Genomic DNA, 17168 nt, shown 5'->3' with positions numbered 1-17168 from the left:
CACTTTTAGCATTATTAAAATTACTGCTCCTGAAAAAACAGCCGTTTTAAAGAAAAAAAATTGCATTGATACATGTTTCCTGGGACAGGACCCAGGTCCCCAAACACTTTTTAGGACAATAACTTGCATATTTGCCTTTAAAATTAGCACTTTAGATTTCAAATGTTCGAGTCCCATAGACTTTAACGGGGTTCTAAAGTTCACACGAACATTTGGTGTGTACGCAAGTTCTGATGCGAACCGAACAGGGGGGTGTTCGGCTCATCCCTAATTAGTGGTAAAAAAAAAAATTAATTAAAAAAAATGCAATAAAACTATCCCCTATTTTATGAACACTATAAATTTTGCACAAACCAATCGATAAATGCTTATTGCAATTTTTTTTTTTACCAAAAATAGGTAGAAGAATACATATCGGCCTAAACTGAGGAAAAAATTTTTTTTTATATATATTTTTGGGGGATATTTATTATAGCAAAAAGTAAAAAATATTGCATTTTTTTCCAAATTGTCGCTCTATTTTTGTTTATAGCGCAAAAAATTAAAACCGCAGCGGCGATCAAATACCACCAAAAGAAAGCTCTATTTGTGGGGAAAAAAGGACGCCAATTTTGTTTGGGAGCCACTTCGCACAACCGCGCAATTGTCAGTTAAAGCGACGCAGTGCCGAATCTCAAAAACTGGCCAGGTCCTTTACCTGCCCTAAAGGTCAGGGTCTTAAGTGGTTAAATATAACTTTCTACCTATATGATGTATGCCTGACTCAGCATTTTTTAAGCTATTGGCAAACATTTGTGAGAGCAGGTCATCCAGCACGCCCTTGGGTCAAGTCCTGAGGATTTGCACAGCTGCCCCTTTCAAGGCCTTCTTAGTAGCCCAGGGGATACTAAAAGAATGTGGTAGAACGGTGCAGGGTTAACTCTTTCCTGGCCTGACGTTTCATCCCGCACAGCAAACTACAATACAGTGTTCAGTTTTGTTCTGAAGAAGTTAAACTTTTTATCCTGCCACTTCATCTCCGCCACTCCCCCTGACAATTGATTAAGGAGGTGGAACAAGTAGAGAAAAGCGACTATTCAGTGATCAGCTGCAATCTGGTATGTTTATTTGTGTGTTATATGTGTTTGTTGGTGTGTTGTAGGAATATGTCCTGCACAACTGTGCAAAGTGACTTTTGGGTTATACTTTAATCCTTAGAGCGTAGCCTGCAGTCTAGTGCGTCTTGCTGTGTTTACATTTTGTCTTTGCACATAACAGCAGTCTTACACTTTTACAACGTGACTTTGCAATTGTTATGCATGCTTTTCAGATGGGATTTTCTGCACTGGATTCATTGTGAGATGGATCCAGTTTTGGGAATACAGTAAAACCTTGGTTTGCAAGCATAATTTGTTCCAGAAACATGCTTGTAATCCAAAGCACTTGTATATCAAAGCATTTTTTTTTACAGGGTATAAAAGAGAAGAGAGGCACCTCTAAGTGTATCAATAAGTTGTATTGTGACTGTACTGTCTTCCCTGATGTAAAGCGCTGCGCAAACTGTTGGCGCTATATAAATCCTGTATAATAATAATAATAAGTTGCTAAATGTTGTACCTTTATTAAATGTAACCATATTGCTACACTTGGAGGCTCCTCTCTTCTTTTTTATACTCAGTTGTGATATGATGCTACTCTTATATCAAGACATCACTTGTAAATCAAGGCAAAATGTATTAAAACATTTTGCTTGTCTTGCAAAACGCTCTCAAACCAAGTTACTCTCAAACCAAGGTTTTCCTGTATATGCATCTCTTGGGATGAAGTTATCCTACAAGTTCCATCATGCTGGGAAGTGAAATTACTTACTATCTGAAATGTCACTTAATCTATTTAAAATAAATGAGCTTTTGTTCTTCTTGAGCTAAAGCAGTAGGAATCAGTAATTCAGCCTAGGAGGCCACATAGCGGTCATAAAGGACTACACCTAGGGTGACCACGTGTCCCGGATTGCCCGGGACAGTCTCGCATTTTGCAGGTCTGTCCCGGGCACCTTCTTTCCAGGACAATACAGTGTCCCGGAATGAAACTGACACAGCCACCCCTCATCACTGCTTTACTCACTGGCAGTATTTTTCCTGGCAGGGAATGCTTGGAGGAGTACAATCCCGCCCCTGCTTGTGATTGGAGAAATCATAGATCCCGCCTCGTGTCCAATTACTGTGTTGTAATTCGTTACAGCACAAGCTGATTTTTGGGAGGGGGGGATGTCCCTGAATGGTAGCTTGGAAATGTGGTCACCCTAACTACACCTGATATTTGGGTTGTTTATTAGAGAAATACATGTACGGTCATTGATGACCAACTTCTGAAAATAGCTCACTCTTAGGCTAGATATCCACTATTGCGACCCCAAAATTGTGCGATTTACAGTGTGACTTTGCAACGCGATTTATTTTTTTTGATGCAATGTCATGCGACCGGTGAGAACCATGCAAGAACAAGTTGCACCAAAGTCAGAACAAAGTAGTGCAAAAACCTTTTTTTTTATTTTTTGAGTCGCACCAATTCGAACATGGACTATTGAAATACATGGATTTTGACTTGTCATGCGACTTCACATGTGTTAACTCGCAAGTTGTGGAAACCGAGCCTTAAAGCAGTATGATACCCAAAAGCAAACATTGATCATATAGCAGCTTAACAATTCTTAGATGTGATGGCTGCATTCGATATTATTATTAGGCCCCTTTCACACTGGGGCAGGAGGTGCGTCGGCGGTAAAGCACTGCTACTTTTAACAGGGCTTTACCGACCAATTTCACTGCGTTATTCGGCTGCTAGTGGGGCGGTTTTACCCCCCACTAGCGGCAGAGAAAGGGTTAAAAGCCACCGCAAAGTGCCTATGCAGAGGCCCTTTGCCTGCGGTGTCCCATTGATTTCAATGGGTAGGGGTGGTATACACACCGCTCCAAAGATGCTGCTAGCAGGACTTTTTTTTACCGTCCTGCTAGCACACTGCTCCAGTATGAAAGCCCTCGGGGCTTTCATACTGGAGACGCAGCAGCGGCTGTTTAGGGTCGGTTTGCAGGTGCTATTTTTAGTGCAATAGCGCCTGCAAAATGACCCAGTGTGCAGTGGTGTATTTAGGTTTTGTGCTGCCCTAGGCCAGACTAAACTTGTGCACCCATTAATTTAAATATGACCCACCCCTTCCTGTCAAAGCCACACCCTTTTCTGTTTAATTTTCGAGTGGGGACACTAGTTCTTAGGGGGGGGGGCAATGGATTCCCTTATTTGCATAGCTTTCCTCACTTCCTGTTTGGCTATGGGGCAGGAAGTGAAGGGACATCCCTGCAATGGGACAGGGAGGGTAAAAAATAAACTGACAGGGGCTATAACCCTCCCTTACTCTATCCAAAATGAAAAAAAAAATGTTGCCTATAGTTCTACTTTAAGCACAAATTTGATAATTTTATAGAGTGGACTAAGAAGATATAACCATGCCAATGGTGCAGCAGGAAACGTATAGCACAGTGAGGAAGATTTGTGGTCCAGAATGATAGGACAATCAAATTTAGAAGCAGCTTGTGTTACACTAACAGTGTAGCGCAAGGCGGCGGGGACTCTTTCCGTGCTGCCCTAGGCCTGGGCCTTGTTGGCCTAGGCCAGGATACAGCATTGCCAGTGTGAAAGGGGTCTTATTAGGCTTTTTTTTTCTTTTTCATCTGGTGATCCAGCCAGTAAGTCTGTTTTTCAACATGACACTCTGTCTTGCAGATGTAACAGTTGGGGGTTGAGACAAACCATTTAACACTGGCAGGGGTTCATACAATGATCAACTTTTATTTATACTGTATACTAGGTGTTTCTAAATAGTTTGGTGAATGGTCTGATAGCTCAACGTCAACATAGACCAGGTGAGCGCGCAGACACGTATCTATCCAGAGACACGTTGAGAAGTGGTGTACATGTGGCCATCAAGGTAAACCCGCTGCGGGCAGTGGCATGTAATCAGTTTTAGAGGTAGGGTCACAGTGCAGTGGAGCGACACGTAAACATCACGTTTTGATACAAATTGAGGAAAATGGAGACACATGAAATGTTGGTGCAAGTGTACAGGACGGAAGCCGTGAGCGGAAAATGTGTTTATGACTGGTACAAATGCTCTCTCGTGATGGGAAGTAAGCAACTGAGGATGAGCCATGTTCAAAAAGCCGACAATCGGAACTGCAGACATGATCGCACGAGACTGGCGACTGACTCTACACCGTATGCACCATGGTCCGCAAAGATTTGTCCTTGGTTTTTGCCGCACAAGCTGACAGACGAACAGAAAGCAAAACAGATAGAAACCTCAGGAGATATCATTACCACATGTGACCAGGATCCGTCCTTTCTGCAAACTATCGTCACAGGGGATGAGTTGTGGTACTACCAGTTCCATCCAGAATCCAAGTGTCTTCCCACAGACCCAAAAATTCCCTGCCTCATGTCGGACGCACAATTTGCAGACGTGGCGGCAATCCAAGAACTTGTGACAGCGGTTCTGCTATCGATTTCCTAAAGAGGCCTTTGCTGACCATTTCCAGAGGCTTTATGAACGTTGTCAAAAGTGTGTTGTGAAGGATAGCGATTATTTTGAAGGTTAAAGGGGTTGTAAAGGTTTGTCTTTTATTTTTTAAATAGGTTCCTTTAACCACTAGCTGACGGCCGTACGACTTTGTACGGCCTCAGCGCGGCTCCCAAACTCTAACAGGCCGTCTTTTTACGGCCTCCCCTTTGCACGTTCCCCGCGCGCGCTCCCGAGCGCGCAGCGGGGAACTGCTGTGCTGGCCGTGTCCCTTGGACACAGCCAGTCACAGATCGCCGTGAACGGCCAATCGGTGCGGCCGTTTCCTAGGCGATCTGTGCGGCCAATGAGAGATGATCTCATATGTTTACATATGAGATCATCTCTCATTCCCGGCTCTCACAGATAGCGTGCTGTCAGGGGAGAGAGGAGACGGATCTGTGTCTCTTGTACATAGAGACACAGATCGGTCACCCCCCCCAGTCACCCCCCTTCCCCCACAGTTAGAACACTAATTAGGGTACACATTTAACCCCTTCCTCACCCCCTAGTGTTAACTCCTTCCCTGCCAGTCACATTTATACAGTAATTAGTGCATATTTATAGCACTGATTGCAGTATAAATGTGAATGGCGCCAAAAATGTGTCAAAAGTGTCCGCCATAACGTCGCAGTCCCAATAAAAATCGCAGAGCGCCGCCATTACTAGTAAAAAAAAAAAATAATAATAATAATTCTGTCCCTTATTTTGTAGGCGCTATAACTTTTGCGCAAACCAGTCGCTTATTGCGATTTTTTTTTTTTTTTTTTTTTACTAAAAATATGTAGAATACGTATCGGCCTAGGCTGAGGATAAAAAAAAAACGTAAAAAAAAAATTGAGCTATTTATTATAGCAACAAGTAAAAAAAAGTTTTTTTTTTTCAAAATTGTCGCTCTATTTTTGTTTATAGCGCAAAAAATAAAAACCGCAGAGGTGATCAAATACCACCAAAAAAAAACTCTATTTGTGGGGAAAAAAGGACGTTAATTTTGTTTGGGAGCCACATCGCACGACCGCGCAATTGTCAGTTAAAGCGACGCAGTGCCGAATCGCAAAAAGTCCTCTGGTCAGGAAGGGGTTTAAGTGCCCAGTAAGGAAGTGGTTAAGCTAGTACATTGTTGGTTCACTTACCTTTTACTTCCATTTCCCTTCTAAATACTTGTTTTCTTTGTTTGAATTTCTCACTTCCTGTTTCTCCTCAGTAAGCTTTACACCATCATCCGAGCGGTGGAAAGTCATTTAGAACAGCTTACTGAACACCTTACTGAGGAGAAACAGGAAGTGAGAAATTCAGAAGGGAAATTGAAGGAAAAGGTAAGTGAACCAACAATGTACTAGCTTAAAGCAACATATTTAGAAAATAGAAAATAAAAAACAAACCTTTATAACCCCTTTAATAAAGGTAAGTAGTTTGTATCTTTTTTTTTTGTTTGTTTTCTGATACCATTCACCAAACTTTTTAGATACACCTCGTAAAACCTTTATTCCAAAATGGGGGGAAAAAAACAGTTGGTGTAACTGATTATAAAGTATGACCTAGAGTTTGGCTTCAACTTGTTAGTGTATCTAAATCTGCTAATAAATGTAACCCCCCCCCCCTCCTCAGGTCTGACTGATCAAAGGTGGTGTCTCTGTTGCCCCTTCATCCAGAGTGGGGGCCCTCTAATACAGGAAGTGTGTTTACTGGTCAGATCACCAGGTGAAAATAGAGGGTAAAAAGCCTAAAAAATAAAACTAATGCAGCCTCTGCATCGAATGATTGCTAAGAGAAAATGTATCACATTTTTGGTGTTTTATTTAATACCAGGAAGTGTGATACCGACACAGTACTTATCATGAATATGCATAAGGCTGGGTTCACACTACTGCAAATTGGATGTGGTTTCTCTGCATCCAATTCGCAATAGCAGGAGATTGTGACTGGCTCTCTACAGAGCCGGTTCACATATCTCCGCAGCAGCTCCGATGTGATTTGTACAGGAGCCCTGTGTCTCTTTTGGTCCATTTCAGGTCCAAATTCAGCCCAAAATTAGGGCTGAAACTGTGAACCAGAATACACCAGACACCTGCTGCGTGCTAATATGTGAACCCAGTCTAACCTATATCTTATTCTAGGCCTGCTTCAAAGCAGATCTTTACTCAAAAATAACAAGATAAAAATGAATAGTCTGTTAAATGATAAAATGTAAAAAAAACTGCTTTTGCTGGAATAGCCAGAGAATTCCTCATGCAGTACTTTTTTCTGCCACTAGATGTCTTCACTCTGGTGGCCAGCATCATTGAACCTACCTCTAAGCAAGCCCAGGATGTCCTTTACTCACCCTAGCTGTTACTGTTTAGTGAAAGGAGAAGCCACTCAGTGATTAGCTCATCTGCTTGTCACACTGCTCTCACTTCCTATCCGCATGCTTCTTGTTGAACTGATTGGCTCCTTATGCTGCTTCATTCTCTCACTCTCCAGCTGGCTGTAGGACTACAAGAGGCCAAATCCTATTCAGGTACTTGCATTGTTCACATTTTGATGATAGATTTATTGTTTACATCATATTGTGTCTTTTATATCTGCCTGGAGTTCAGCTTTAGGCCCCATTTACGTAGGCCATCCAATTTAGTCCGGCTGTTTTTCAGGCAGACCCAACTGGATCCTCCATTCTCCTCTATGGGCAGTTAGATGTAAACAAACTAGAGTTAGTTTACATCACCCAGGCTGGTTCTTCGCCAGTCTTCAGGTGCCCGGTGTCGGCATGTTAACTGTGGGAAGCCAAATGGGAAGCCAAATGTGATTCCTTGCTGATTCCCACACGCACGAGCTGCGCTTTCTGAATAAGGAATGTCACCAGCACACCGAGGGGGTTATTTACTAAAGGAAAATCCACTTTGCACTACAAGTGCAAAGTGCAGTTGCTGTAGATATGAGGGGGACATGCAAGGAAAATAAAAAAAACAGCATTTTAGCTTTCACATGATTGGATGATAAAATCAGCAGTTTCCCCCTCAGATTTACAGTGACTGCACTTCCAAGTGCATTTTGAACTTTTAGTTTGCACTTGTAGTGTAAAGTGGATTTGCCTTTCGTAAATAACCCCCCCTTGTGGGTCTCCAAAAAATGGGTTCAAAGCTTTATTTAGTGATCACATCATTACAGCAACATTTTGGAGCCTCGCAGGACCCTTCATCAGGCATAGGACAATCGCAAGCCTGATGCAGGGGACCTGCGAGGCTCCAAAACGTTGCAGTTTGGTGTAACAATGTGATCGCTGAATAAAGCTTTGGACCCATTTTATTTTGGAGACGCATAGTGTGCTGGTGACATTCCTCATTCTGATTGCTCACAGTTCCAGCCAATGATCGCTTCAGTACCCACTTAGACACAGGGCTTTTTTTCAGCAGGAACGCGGGGGAACGCAGTTCCGGCACCTCCTGGACTGACTATATGTAATGGCAAGGTGTGCTGCAGGGTATTGATGCTCACTTCTGGGGATCCATTTGTGCAGGGGGGTATATTGTTGCTGGGGAGGTCTATTGTTGCTGGTGGAGGACCTATTGTTGCTAGGGAGGGTCTTATGTTGCTGGGGGCTCAGTTGCTAAAAGAGGTCTACTGTTGGGAGAGGGGTCTATTGTTGATGGCAGCCAGAGAGTCTATTAATGCTGGCTGTGCGGAGATCTGTTGATGCTGCCGTGGGTCTATTGTTGCTGGGGGGAGATTTTGTTGTGGTTGGTCCATTGTTGTTAGGGGGATCTATTGTAGCTGGCTACAGGGGATCTATTTTTCAGTTTCTCTTGATATCATTACCAAATTCCATACAAATTTCTTAGCACCACAAAATGATACTTGGGTCTATATTCTCTAAAAGGGGTGGTACTGGGAGGTGGGTAGGGGAAAAGAAAAGGGGTGACTTGGAAAGGGGGAGTTCCTGCACCTATTGTCTGAGAAAAAAAGCCCTGCTTAGACATATAGCCACTTTTACAGGAACAAGTGCGTTGGTGCGTTCTGAATGGTCGCGCAGCATCTTGGGACCTGCGACGTGTCCCAGAAGGTTGCCATACTTCTGCTCAGATCGGCAGGCATTCTGGAATTTGCATGACCGCCTTCTGAATGCCTAGAAGCCGATCTGTGCAGCAGTGTAAACTGGTGCTTTCTATTTTGTTTTTGTTTTTTTTTGCACTGAACTGTTACTATTGTTTTTGCAGATAATAATAAATAGATTCTAAGTTGTTCTGCAGTTGGTAAATGTACAACCAGCCCAGACTCTAATGAAGCACTGTGCCAACAATGTTTTCTTCCAGGAAGCACATTTCTTTGGAAAACCTGATCAGGACTCCTAGGATCCTCCTTTTGAAGAGTACACATCTTCCTGCAGAGGGATCTCATCCAGTGCTGGTTTTCTCCCGTCCGCTCACAGAATACACGCATCAGCTGCCAGAAAAGTCAACTTCCACTAAATACACACATCTGCTGCCAGAAAAGTCAACTGCAACTTCAACAATGTACTTTGGTTTAATATGTCTCTCGAAGCAAGGACTCCGGAGTGGAGGGGTGAAAAGGAAAGCTTTTACCAGTATTGGTTGTGTGTATAGGACAGGTGGGAAGGGTACAGGAGCCTGGGGGAAAAGGGATCTCTCCCAACTTCACAGGACACAGCCTGTCTCATTAACTTTATGCAGACGCCTGGCCAGCCAATCGTACTCTACTGCGGACATCACCTCTGCTCCTTACGATGATGTGTTCCAAGCTTCGGTGCAGAAACCTGAACAGGTCTGGGGGAGCGCGGCGCACAACATCACATGGTTCAAACCGTGGAGCAAAATTATGGACAACTCCAATCCCCCATTCACAAAATGGTAAGTGCATGGGATCACAGAAGGCTTTAACTTTTTTTTTTGCATTGAGACGTCTAACCTAAAAGTGTATGTGCGTAACACGTTGCTAAAGCACTACAACACCCAGCATCATAGGCGTGCGCACAGGGTGTGCCCAGGCACACCCTAATCACCCTGTGCAGCACAGATTTCCCCTACTGCCCTGGTTCCCTCCTCTCCCCCTCCCGCAGTGCTTCTGGCATCCCTAATCTCCTCTGTTGCTGCAGGGATGTTTTAGGATGAGTGGGGGGGGGGAAGGGGACGGTAAATATGTAACTTACCCGTCCCTTCCCTTTCATTGTGAGTAATTGGTACTATGTGTTTGATCTTTGGGGTGCACACTCTAATGCAATAGGCTGCGCACACCTATGCCCAGCATGTCTTAGCAGCATGATTAGAGTTCCACATAAGTCATCTAAACATGTTTAGGTCCCTGTTTGGTACCAGTTATTAACATAAGACCCTTCACAGGCATACCTCCCACATTTCTGAAATGACAAAAAGGGACACCTTTTAGCATAAAGTAGGACAACTCCTCAGCCCCCATCTCAAAATCAGAACAGTATGGACCTCATAGCTCCCAACTGTCCCTGATTTCGAGGGACTGTCTTTGATTTGGAGCAATGTCCCTCTGTCCCAGTCCTCTTCATTTGTTCCTCATTTTGGTCTGATCTATAGAGTTGTATATAAAATGCACTTTTTATCTATCAAAAAGTGTTTTCCAGCCCTAAACCTTTCATATGATTTGTAAATTCCAAAAGCCAATATAAAGGAATAGTAGTGATAGAAAAAATTGCAAATGTGGGTTTAACCAATCTTGTTTTTTTTTTTGTACAATTCACCTTTAAGGGGGCGTGGCAAGGGGTGTGTCCTATGCCTGCATACTTTTGCTGATAGGTGTCCCTCATTCCCATCTCAAAAAGTTGGGAGGTATGCGGACCTGTTTACACCTCATTGCACTGTGCCACTGTACATTGAGGCCTACTGCATTAGCCTCGTGCACACTGGGCATTTAGCCCCGGTGTATGAGGCTCTGGTGTTTAGGTGGGGCCAGAGGGCAAATGCGCATTGTCCAGCCCTGCTGCCAGCAGTCTTTCAAACTATGAGAGGCTGACTGCTGCTGCCTCTGGGTGGGGCTGAACAGTGCACCGAGCGGTAATTACGTTTAGGACAGTATGTACCCAGGTTCAAAATGCAGGCCGCCTGCATTCTGGGCATTTGTCCCTGAGCACATACTATAAAAGTATGTACCGCTCAGTGCACATCCAGCTGCAGGGCCAATCAGCCCCTAAGGCCTCGTACACACGCACAGTTTTCTCGGCAAGAAAGCTGCTGGGAGAGCTTTTTGTGTGTATGGTTTTTCATCGGGAAAACTGCCGGGAATCTCGACAAGAAAAATGGAGAACCCGCTCTCTATTTTTCTCATCAGGATTTCCTGCCGAGAAACCCGAGCATGTGTATGCTTACCTGGCCCCAGTAAGCCCGCGCATGCTCGATGAGACTTTGAAGCATGCACGGTAGCTTGCAAGGCATAGTGTAGGGTGTAGCAAGATGGCGGCTGTAACGGAACCCCAAAGGGGGACAGGGGTTAAATCCGTTCACGATATTCCATTCCACCCAAGACAGCTTATCGACACTCCACAATCAGGCAAACGAACACGACCCATAAGAATTCCCCCCAGAAACAAGACACACAGCTCTGTTCTGGTTTCAAATGAAAGACAACTTTAATTGTTAGCTCTCAAGTTTATATACAGTTTTCAAGGCATGGTTCAATCAAACTCTCCACCCACCCATCACACCCTGGGTGGGGCTTCAATACACCTTCAGATGGCTAATTGCTAAACATTCCAGACATGTCGGTGCCGGTCTATAATTATCATGACCTAATCACTCCACATCCAAGTCACATTCCTTCATTAACAGAATTCAAACAAAACACCATCACACAATGATTTCTTCTCAATCCACATCTTTAGACAGACGGTCCGTCTCCGACAGAAAGGTATTCACACCTCTGAGCTTCAATAGGCTTTAAACAGTGTTATCACACAATGAAAGGCCTTTCAAGAGCCAGCCTTATTTAACATGTCAACAGTCTACACAGAGAGATGAGTCATAGAATAAACCAACACTTTGTAATATCTCCAATTGCAATATGAGCTATCAGTAATGTCCCCTGTCCTGTAATTTAGGATATCATTTCTCAGTCACCCTATGGCCCTATCGGACATAAGGTGACCCTAGACATAAGAGTTATTGATGACGCTGGCACAGGAGTACCCCTCATCCTTCCAAAGTCTCTGTTTGTCCCGGGTCATTCCGTTACAGCGGCGATGGCATAGAATGTGGCGAGCGCATGCTCGTCGTAGTCGATGACGTCACTGCATTCTTGCCATTCAAAAGAACTGTGGTTCTTTTGAATGGTGTGTGTGTGTGTGTGTGTGTGTGTGTGTGTGTGTGTGTGTGTACACTCCTCGAGCAACAAAGCTTGTCAGGAAAACCAACGTTTTTTTTTTCCCTGACGAGATTCCCGGCCATGTGTACAGGGCTTCAGAGTTTAACAGGCTGCGGAAAATGGGGCTGGATCTTATGCCTTTCCCCGCCGGCCACACCTAAACACCAGAGCCTCATACAGTTGTTGGTGGGGTTTACTTCACCCTGCACAGGGGGTACCCTTCACATAGAGCACACTTATCAATGACCAGAACCAGACGGAGACTCCTGTCATGTGAAGAATCAAACATAGGAATATTCTATACATATGCTTAAGTGTGCTCTGTCAGCTCCATAGAGAGAATAGGCAATTAAACGGCTCTCTATAGCAGGGAGTCCATGTATGAAAATTCAAATGCAGCATAAGGTGTGTTGGTGGTCACAGATAGGCTGACTGTGGATGGCTGCCGGCTCATAGCAAGCTAGAAGTCGCTCTGTAGACAGTAAAACACAAAAGAGAGCAGCACCATCTAAGTGCAGGAATGTTAAAAACATATAATATAGGACAGACCATTTGGAACTCACAAGATCGTAGAGATCACATCGCATTTAGGCAGGTATAAGAGGTTCATCCACTCCTGAGGGAAGGCGGTAGGCCCACAGGTGAAGAGACAGCTGATGTTCCCGGCTGCACTGGTGGCTCCCAACGCCTTCTGGTTGTCAGAATCCGCTCAGGGGCGGCTGGACTCGTCACTTCCGAATGGAGAGGGAGTGGGGAGAAGCACGTGTTCGGAACATGCATGCTCCTTCATCCTTCATCAATGCTTCCTGGTTCGGAGCATGCATGCTCCTTCATCAGCGCAGCTGGGAACATCAACTTTCTCTTCACCTGCGAGCTAACCACCTTCCCTCAGGAGTGGATGAACCTCTTTTACCTTCCTACATGCGCTATGACCTCTACGATCTTGTGAGTTCCGAATTCTGTCCTTTATTAAAAATGTTTTAACATTGCTGCACTTGGATGGCGCAGCTCTCTTTTCTGAAGAATCGAACATTAATGCAGTTCCCTGACTTAGAGATGAGCTTCCACACTGTGTGCAGTAATTACCCTATAGAGTTCCACCACAAAGTGCTATCCCATGTCACTACACACTGTAACTTTAGTAAATGTTGCATTAGGAGGGAGCTTGCGCCCACTCCACCAGTCCTGCATCCCTGTGTTACCTCACTCCCAGTAACAGAATGGGGTCCTGCCGAGCACATAGCATGGATATCATGGGTGCTCATTAACTACTTCTCTTTCCAAACCTATGTGACCAGGCCATGGATCTCCATAACTCAGGTTTGGATCCAGAGCCAGATAATGACTCCCTCTGTACCAGAGGACCTGGCTTTCGCCTTATCAGGTACCATGCCTAACGACTGGTTGCTTGGTGTCTTTAACTAGTGCTTGGTTGCTCTTAGCAACAGCATTGCCCTTCTTTGCTGATTTAACCCTTTAGTAACAATGATATTTTATACCACGTTGTGCTTTACAGACCATGATTTTTTAGATACGCCAGAACTAATATGTACCCCTTTAAATAACTTCAAGCTCACAAAAGTTAATGTAACTTTACTTAACAATTTGCAGCATAAACCGTTCAATATGACCAATGGCCTTATCCCTATTCTAACTACAGTTGTGTGGCTGCCCAGGCTTACCTCCATGAGGTGGTAGTCCATGCTGGTATTCTCACTGACTTGGCTGCTGAAACCCCAGTGCCTTCGCAGCAGTCTCAGTACCACAAACCAATCCAAGAGCCCTGGACCTCACCCTTCCACATTTTTAACCACAGATGGGCTGGCTGGGACCAAAAAGCATGGGGAAACTGAGCACACATACTCAAAGTGATATTTAAAGGAGAAGTCCAGCCTGAGCTCGTTTGACTGGGCGTCTCCTCTGGGTCACAGGGGTGCGATTTGTTTTGCACTCCTATGACCTGTTTTCAGCAGAGAGCGGGCTGAAGTCTCTGGAATCAGTCCGGGCACATTGTCATCACGACAAAGTCTGGATCCACCAGGTGCCTGGACTGATACTCATCTCAGACTCTCAACAAGTCGCTGAGAGCCTGAGACGGCCGCTAACCGCCTCCTCCACAGCTCAGCGCTCCAGTGAGCGTGGAGAACTGCTGATTTTAATAAAAAACATGTTCTACTTGCATGCTCAGATCCTCCTCTTCTCGGGTCCCTCACCGGTGCTCCTTGCCCCCACAGCATGCAGCTTGTTATGGGGACACCCACTGCTCTGTGTGTCCTTTCAGACACATAGTTGTGGCTCAGCCCTGCCCCCTCTCTATCCTCACTGGCTCATTGACTTTGACAGCAATAGGTGCCAATGGCGCCCGATCCGGTCTGAGCCAATGAGAAGGGAAAATTCCTGGATAACTGAGGCTCTCGTGCAACATTTCTGGATAGAGCTGAGGCTCAGGTAGGTATTAGGGGGGCTGCTGAACACAGAGGTGTTTTTTTTTTTTTATCTTAGTGCATAGAATGCATTAGAATAAAAAAAACTTCTGACTTTAACCCCTTCCCCTAGCCTGGGCCAGCTCACTAACTCACTAAGGCTAACTTATTACAACCTGCCTAGTGTTGCAAAATGCCCAGTGTGCATGAGGCCTTAGGTAGCCTATAATGGGCCTAATGCAGTGTGCCTCATTGAACGAAAACTTAGTGCTCGTTGCATTTTTGCAGTACACTGCAAAGTACATTATGGGTGCCATTCAAAATGCACAAATGTGAACAGACGCTAATGCCACGTACACATGATCGTTTTTCATGACGAGAAAACTGCCATTTTTTAGATTGGTCGTGTGTATGCTCCATAGCAGTTTTCTCAACTAGAAAACTGCCTGGAAAAAAATTAGAACCTGCTCCTATTTTTTTTTCTCGCTGTTTTTCCCTTCGTTATTTTTCTTGCCGCGAAAACCGATTTGTGTGTATGCTTTTCCGAGGGGAAAAAAAAACGCACATGCTCAGAAATGAGCAAAAGCGTCCCAAAGTGTGGCACCATTCGAATGGAACTTTCCCTTTATTGTGTCATTTTGCTGCGCTTTGCTCAAGCATTTTTTTTCATGAACTTGTGTATGCAAGGCAGGCTTGAGAGGAATCACGTTGAGAAAAACGTTGTTTTTTTGAATGACAGGAAAAACGGTTGTGTGTACGCGGCATAAGTATTAATACCCTCAAGTGCTTTTTTTTGTTTTTAACCACTGCTTTTTCTTTAGGCTAAATTTTTAAAATTGGCAATTTGGCAGTTAAATGACAGGTTTAGTAAAGTAAGAAAAAAAAAGAATGACAATTAAAAGAGAAAGGGGAACAGAGACAGTCACTCCAAATGAGGGGCAGTTTAAAGCTATGCAAAGGACCTCAGGAGACCAGCCAGAAGGCGATTGATCTTTTGGCATTGGACAGTTCACATGCTTGAGAGACAGCAATAGGAATAACTGTTAAGGTCATATTACTGTAATCGTGTGTTGCATAACCCGGCCTGTATGAATACTACCATTCAACATTTTCTCTAACCATTCTGCAGATGATGAAACAATTATATGGCCATATTGCATATACTGTAAGTGTGAGATCTAAACCTTTCACTATGCAGAGCGTGTGTCCTATGACTAAGTCCCCATATAGGATTTGGCTTCCTGGATATATATATATATATATATACACACAGCTATCTGATATAACTAAGTAATCTGAAAGAACAGGTTGAACTCCACAGGCGTGGAGGAATTTGTATAAACAAGGCTGTTGACACATGGCCGATTTTAATAGTGTGTTTTTTTTTTTTGTTCTGCTCCTAATCGCTATTGCTATTGATTTAATCGCTAGAGTTGCTGGAGATTTTACTACAGCATTAGGTTGTGTTCTGCTACAAATATCTCTCTCTCCTTCAGCAATTTGGATCTAAGCATAGCGATTTCTGCATTATGGCAAAGCATTCACATCGATTTGTCTATAGAGATTTTGTCACCAGGTCAAAATGTTGATGAATCTTGTTTGCTAATATCCCATACACACTATTAGATTTTCTGCAGATTTTTGTCTTCAGATTTACCAAAACCATATAATATGAGAAAAAGGGAAAAGGGGGTCATGGGACTTTAAATGAGGCAAGGATGTGTGTCTGAAAAAGGTCTAGGACTGTCACAATCCCAATCCCAGCTGGGAAATCTCTGTAGCCATAAGAGACTGCCCAGCTCCTCCCCACCACCTTTCCTTACCGGCCAGGCTGCGTGCTCGGATAAGGGTCTGGTATGAATCTTGGGGGGGGACCCCACGCCATCTTTTCGGCGTAGGGGTTCCCCTTCAATTCCATACCAGACCCAAGGGCCTGATCAGACCCCACTAAATTTAAAGCAGCGCCTGATCAACAGAAGCAGGGCGCTACATTTTTAAGATTTGGCAATTCAGTAGAAAATCATTCATGCATTTGTAGTTCTTGCCACAAAAGCACTTGCTGATTCTTGGATTACCTGAATGGGGGACCAAGTGTCTATGCACCTTAACCTTGAAACTGGGGGGGGGGGTTCTAACTAAAGGGGTGGTACTGAAAAATAAAGGTCATTTATTCTCTCCAAACCCTTCCCACTGGTCAGTGTAGTTTAAACATTCCTGCATTGGAGTTCTCGCGTTTGAGCAATCTGTGATAAAGCCTCCTCCCACCCTCTGGCATCCAGAATTGGTGATGGGGGTAGCGACTGAGAACACAGCAATGGCGATCTCTCGTGGAACAAGTGATGCTCACGGACTGCTTTTAACCTTTTGCATAGATGTGGTCATTCTCTCTTTCTCCCCTTGAGACTACCTCCAGACCTGGTTTGTCTTTCTCTTACTCCCCTTGAGACTACCTTGAGTCCTGGCTTGTCTTTCTTCCCTTGAGACCTGGCTTGTCTTTCCCTTTCTCCCATTTAGACTACCTCGAGACCTGGCTTGCCTTTTTTTTTTTCTTTCTCTTTCTCCCCTTGAGAGTACATTGAGACCTGGCCTGTCTTTCTCTTTCTCCCCTTGAGACCTGACTTGTCTTTCTCTTTCTCCCCTTGAGACCTGACTTGTCTTTCTCTTTCTCCTCTTGAGACCTGGCTTGTCTTTTTCTTTCCCTTTCTCCCCTTGAGAGTATATTGAGACCTGGCTTGTCTTTATCTTTCTCCCCTTGAGACCTGGCCTGTCTTTATCTTTCTCCCCTTGAGACCTGGCCTGTCTTTATCTTTCTCCCCTTGAGACCTGGCTTGTCT

At 44.3% G+C, this 17168-nt stretch overlaps 1 protein-coding gene across 2 annotated transcripts in view; it reads left to right on the top strand.

Moving 5' to 3' along the window:
• Positions 1-950: 950 nt before the first annotated feature.
• The window catches only part of ACSS3 (acyl-CoA synthetase short chain family member 3), a 165716-nt gene continuing 149498 nt past the window's right edge, over positions 951-17168 (top strand). Inside the window, exons 1-3 of one of the 2 annotated variants that reach the window (XM_040344203.1) lie at positions 1047-1097; positions 7055-7091; positions 8881-9435. In XM_040344203.1, coding sequence (XP_040200137.1) covers positions 9080-9435 — 356 coding nt within the window. In that variant the 5' untranslated portion in view covers positions 1047-1097; positions 7055-7091; positions 8881-9079. Of the gene's footprint in view, positions 1098-7054; positions 7092-8880; positions 9436-17168 lie in introns of both variants that reach the window. The other variant, XM_040344201.1, reaches the window with a different exon arrangement.

Source organism: Rana temporaria, chromosome 3 (assembly GCF_905171775.1).
Source record: "Rana temporaria chromosome 3, aRanTem1.1, whole genome shotgun sequence".
In the NCBI taxonomy this organism is placed as follows: Eukaryota; Metazoa; Chordata; class Amphibia; order Anura; family Ranidae; genus Rana; species Rana temporaria.
The sequence above is the reverse complement of the archived record's forward strand: the minus strand, read 5'-3'. Positions and strand labels throughout refer to the sequence as shown.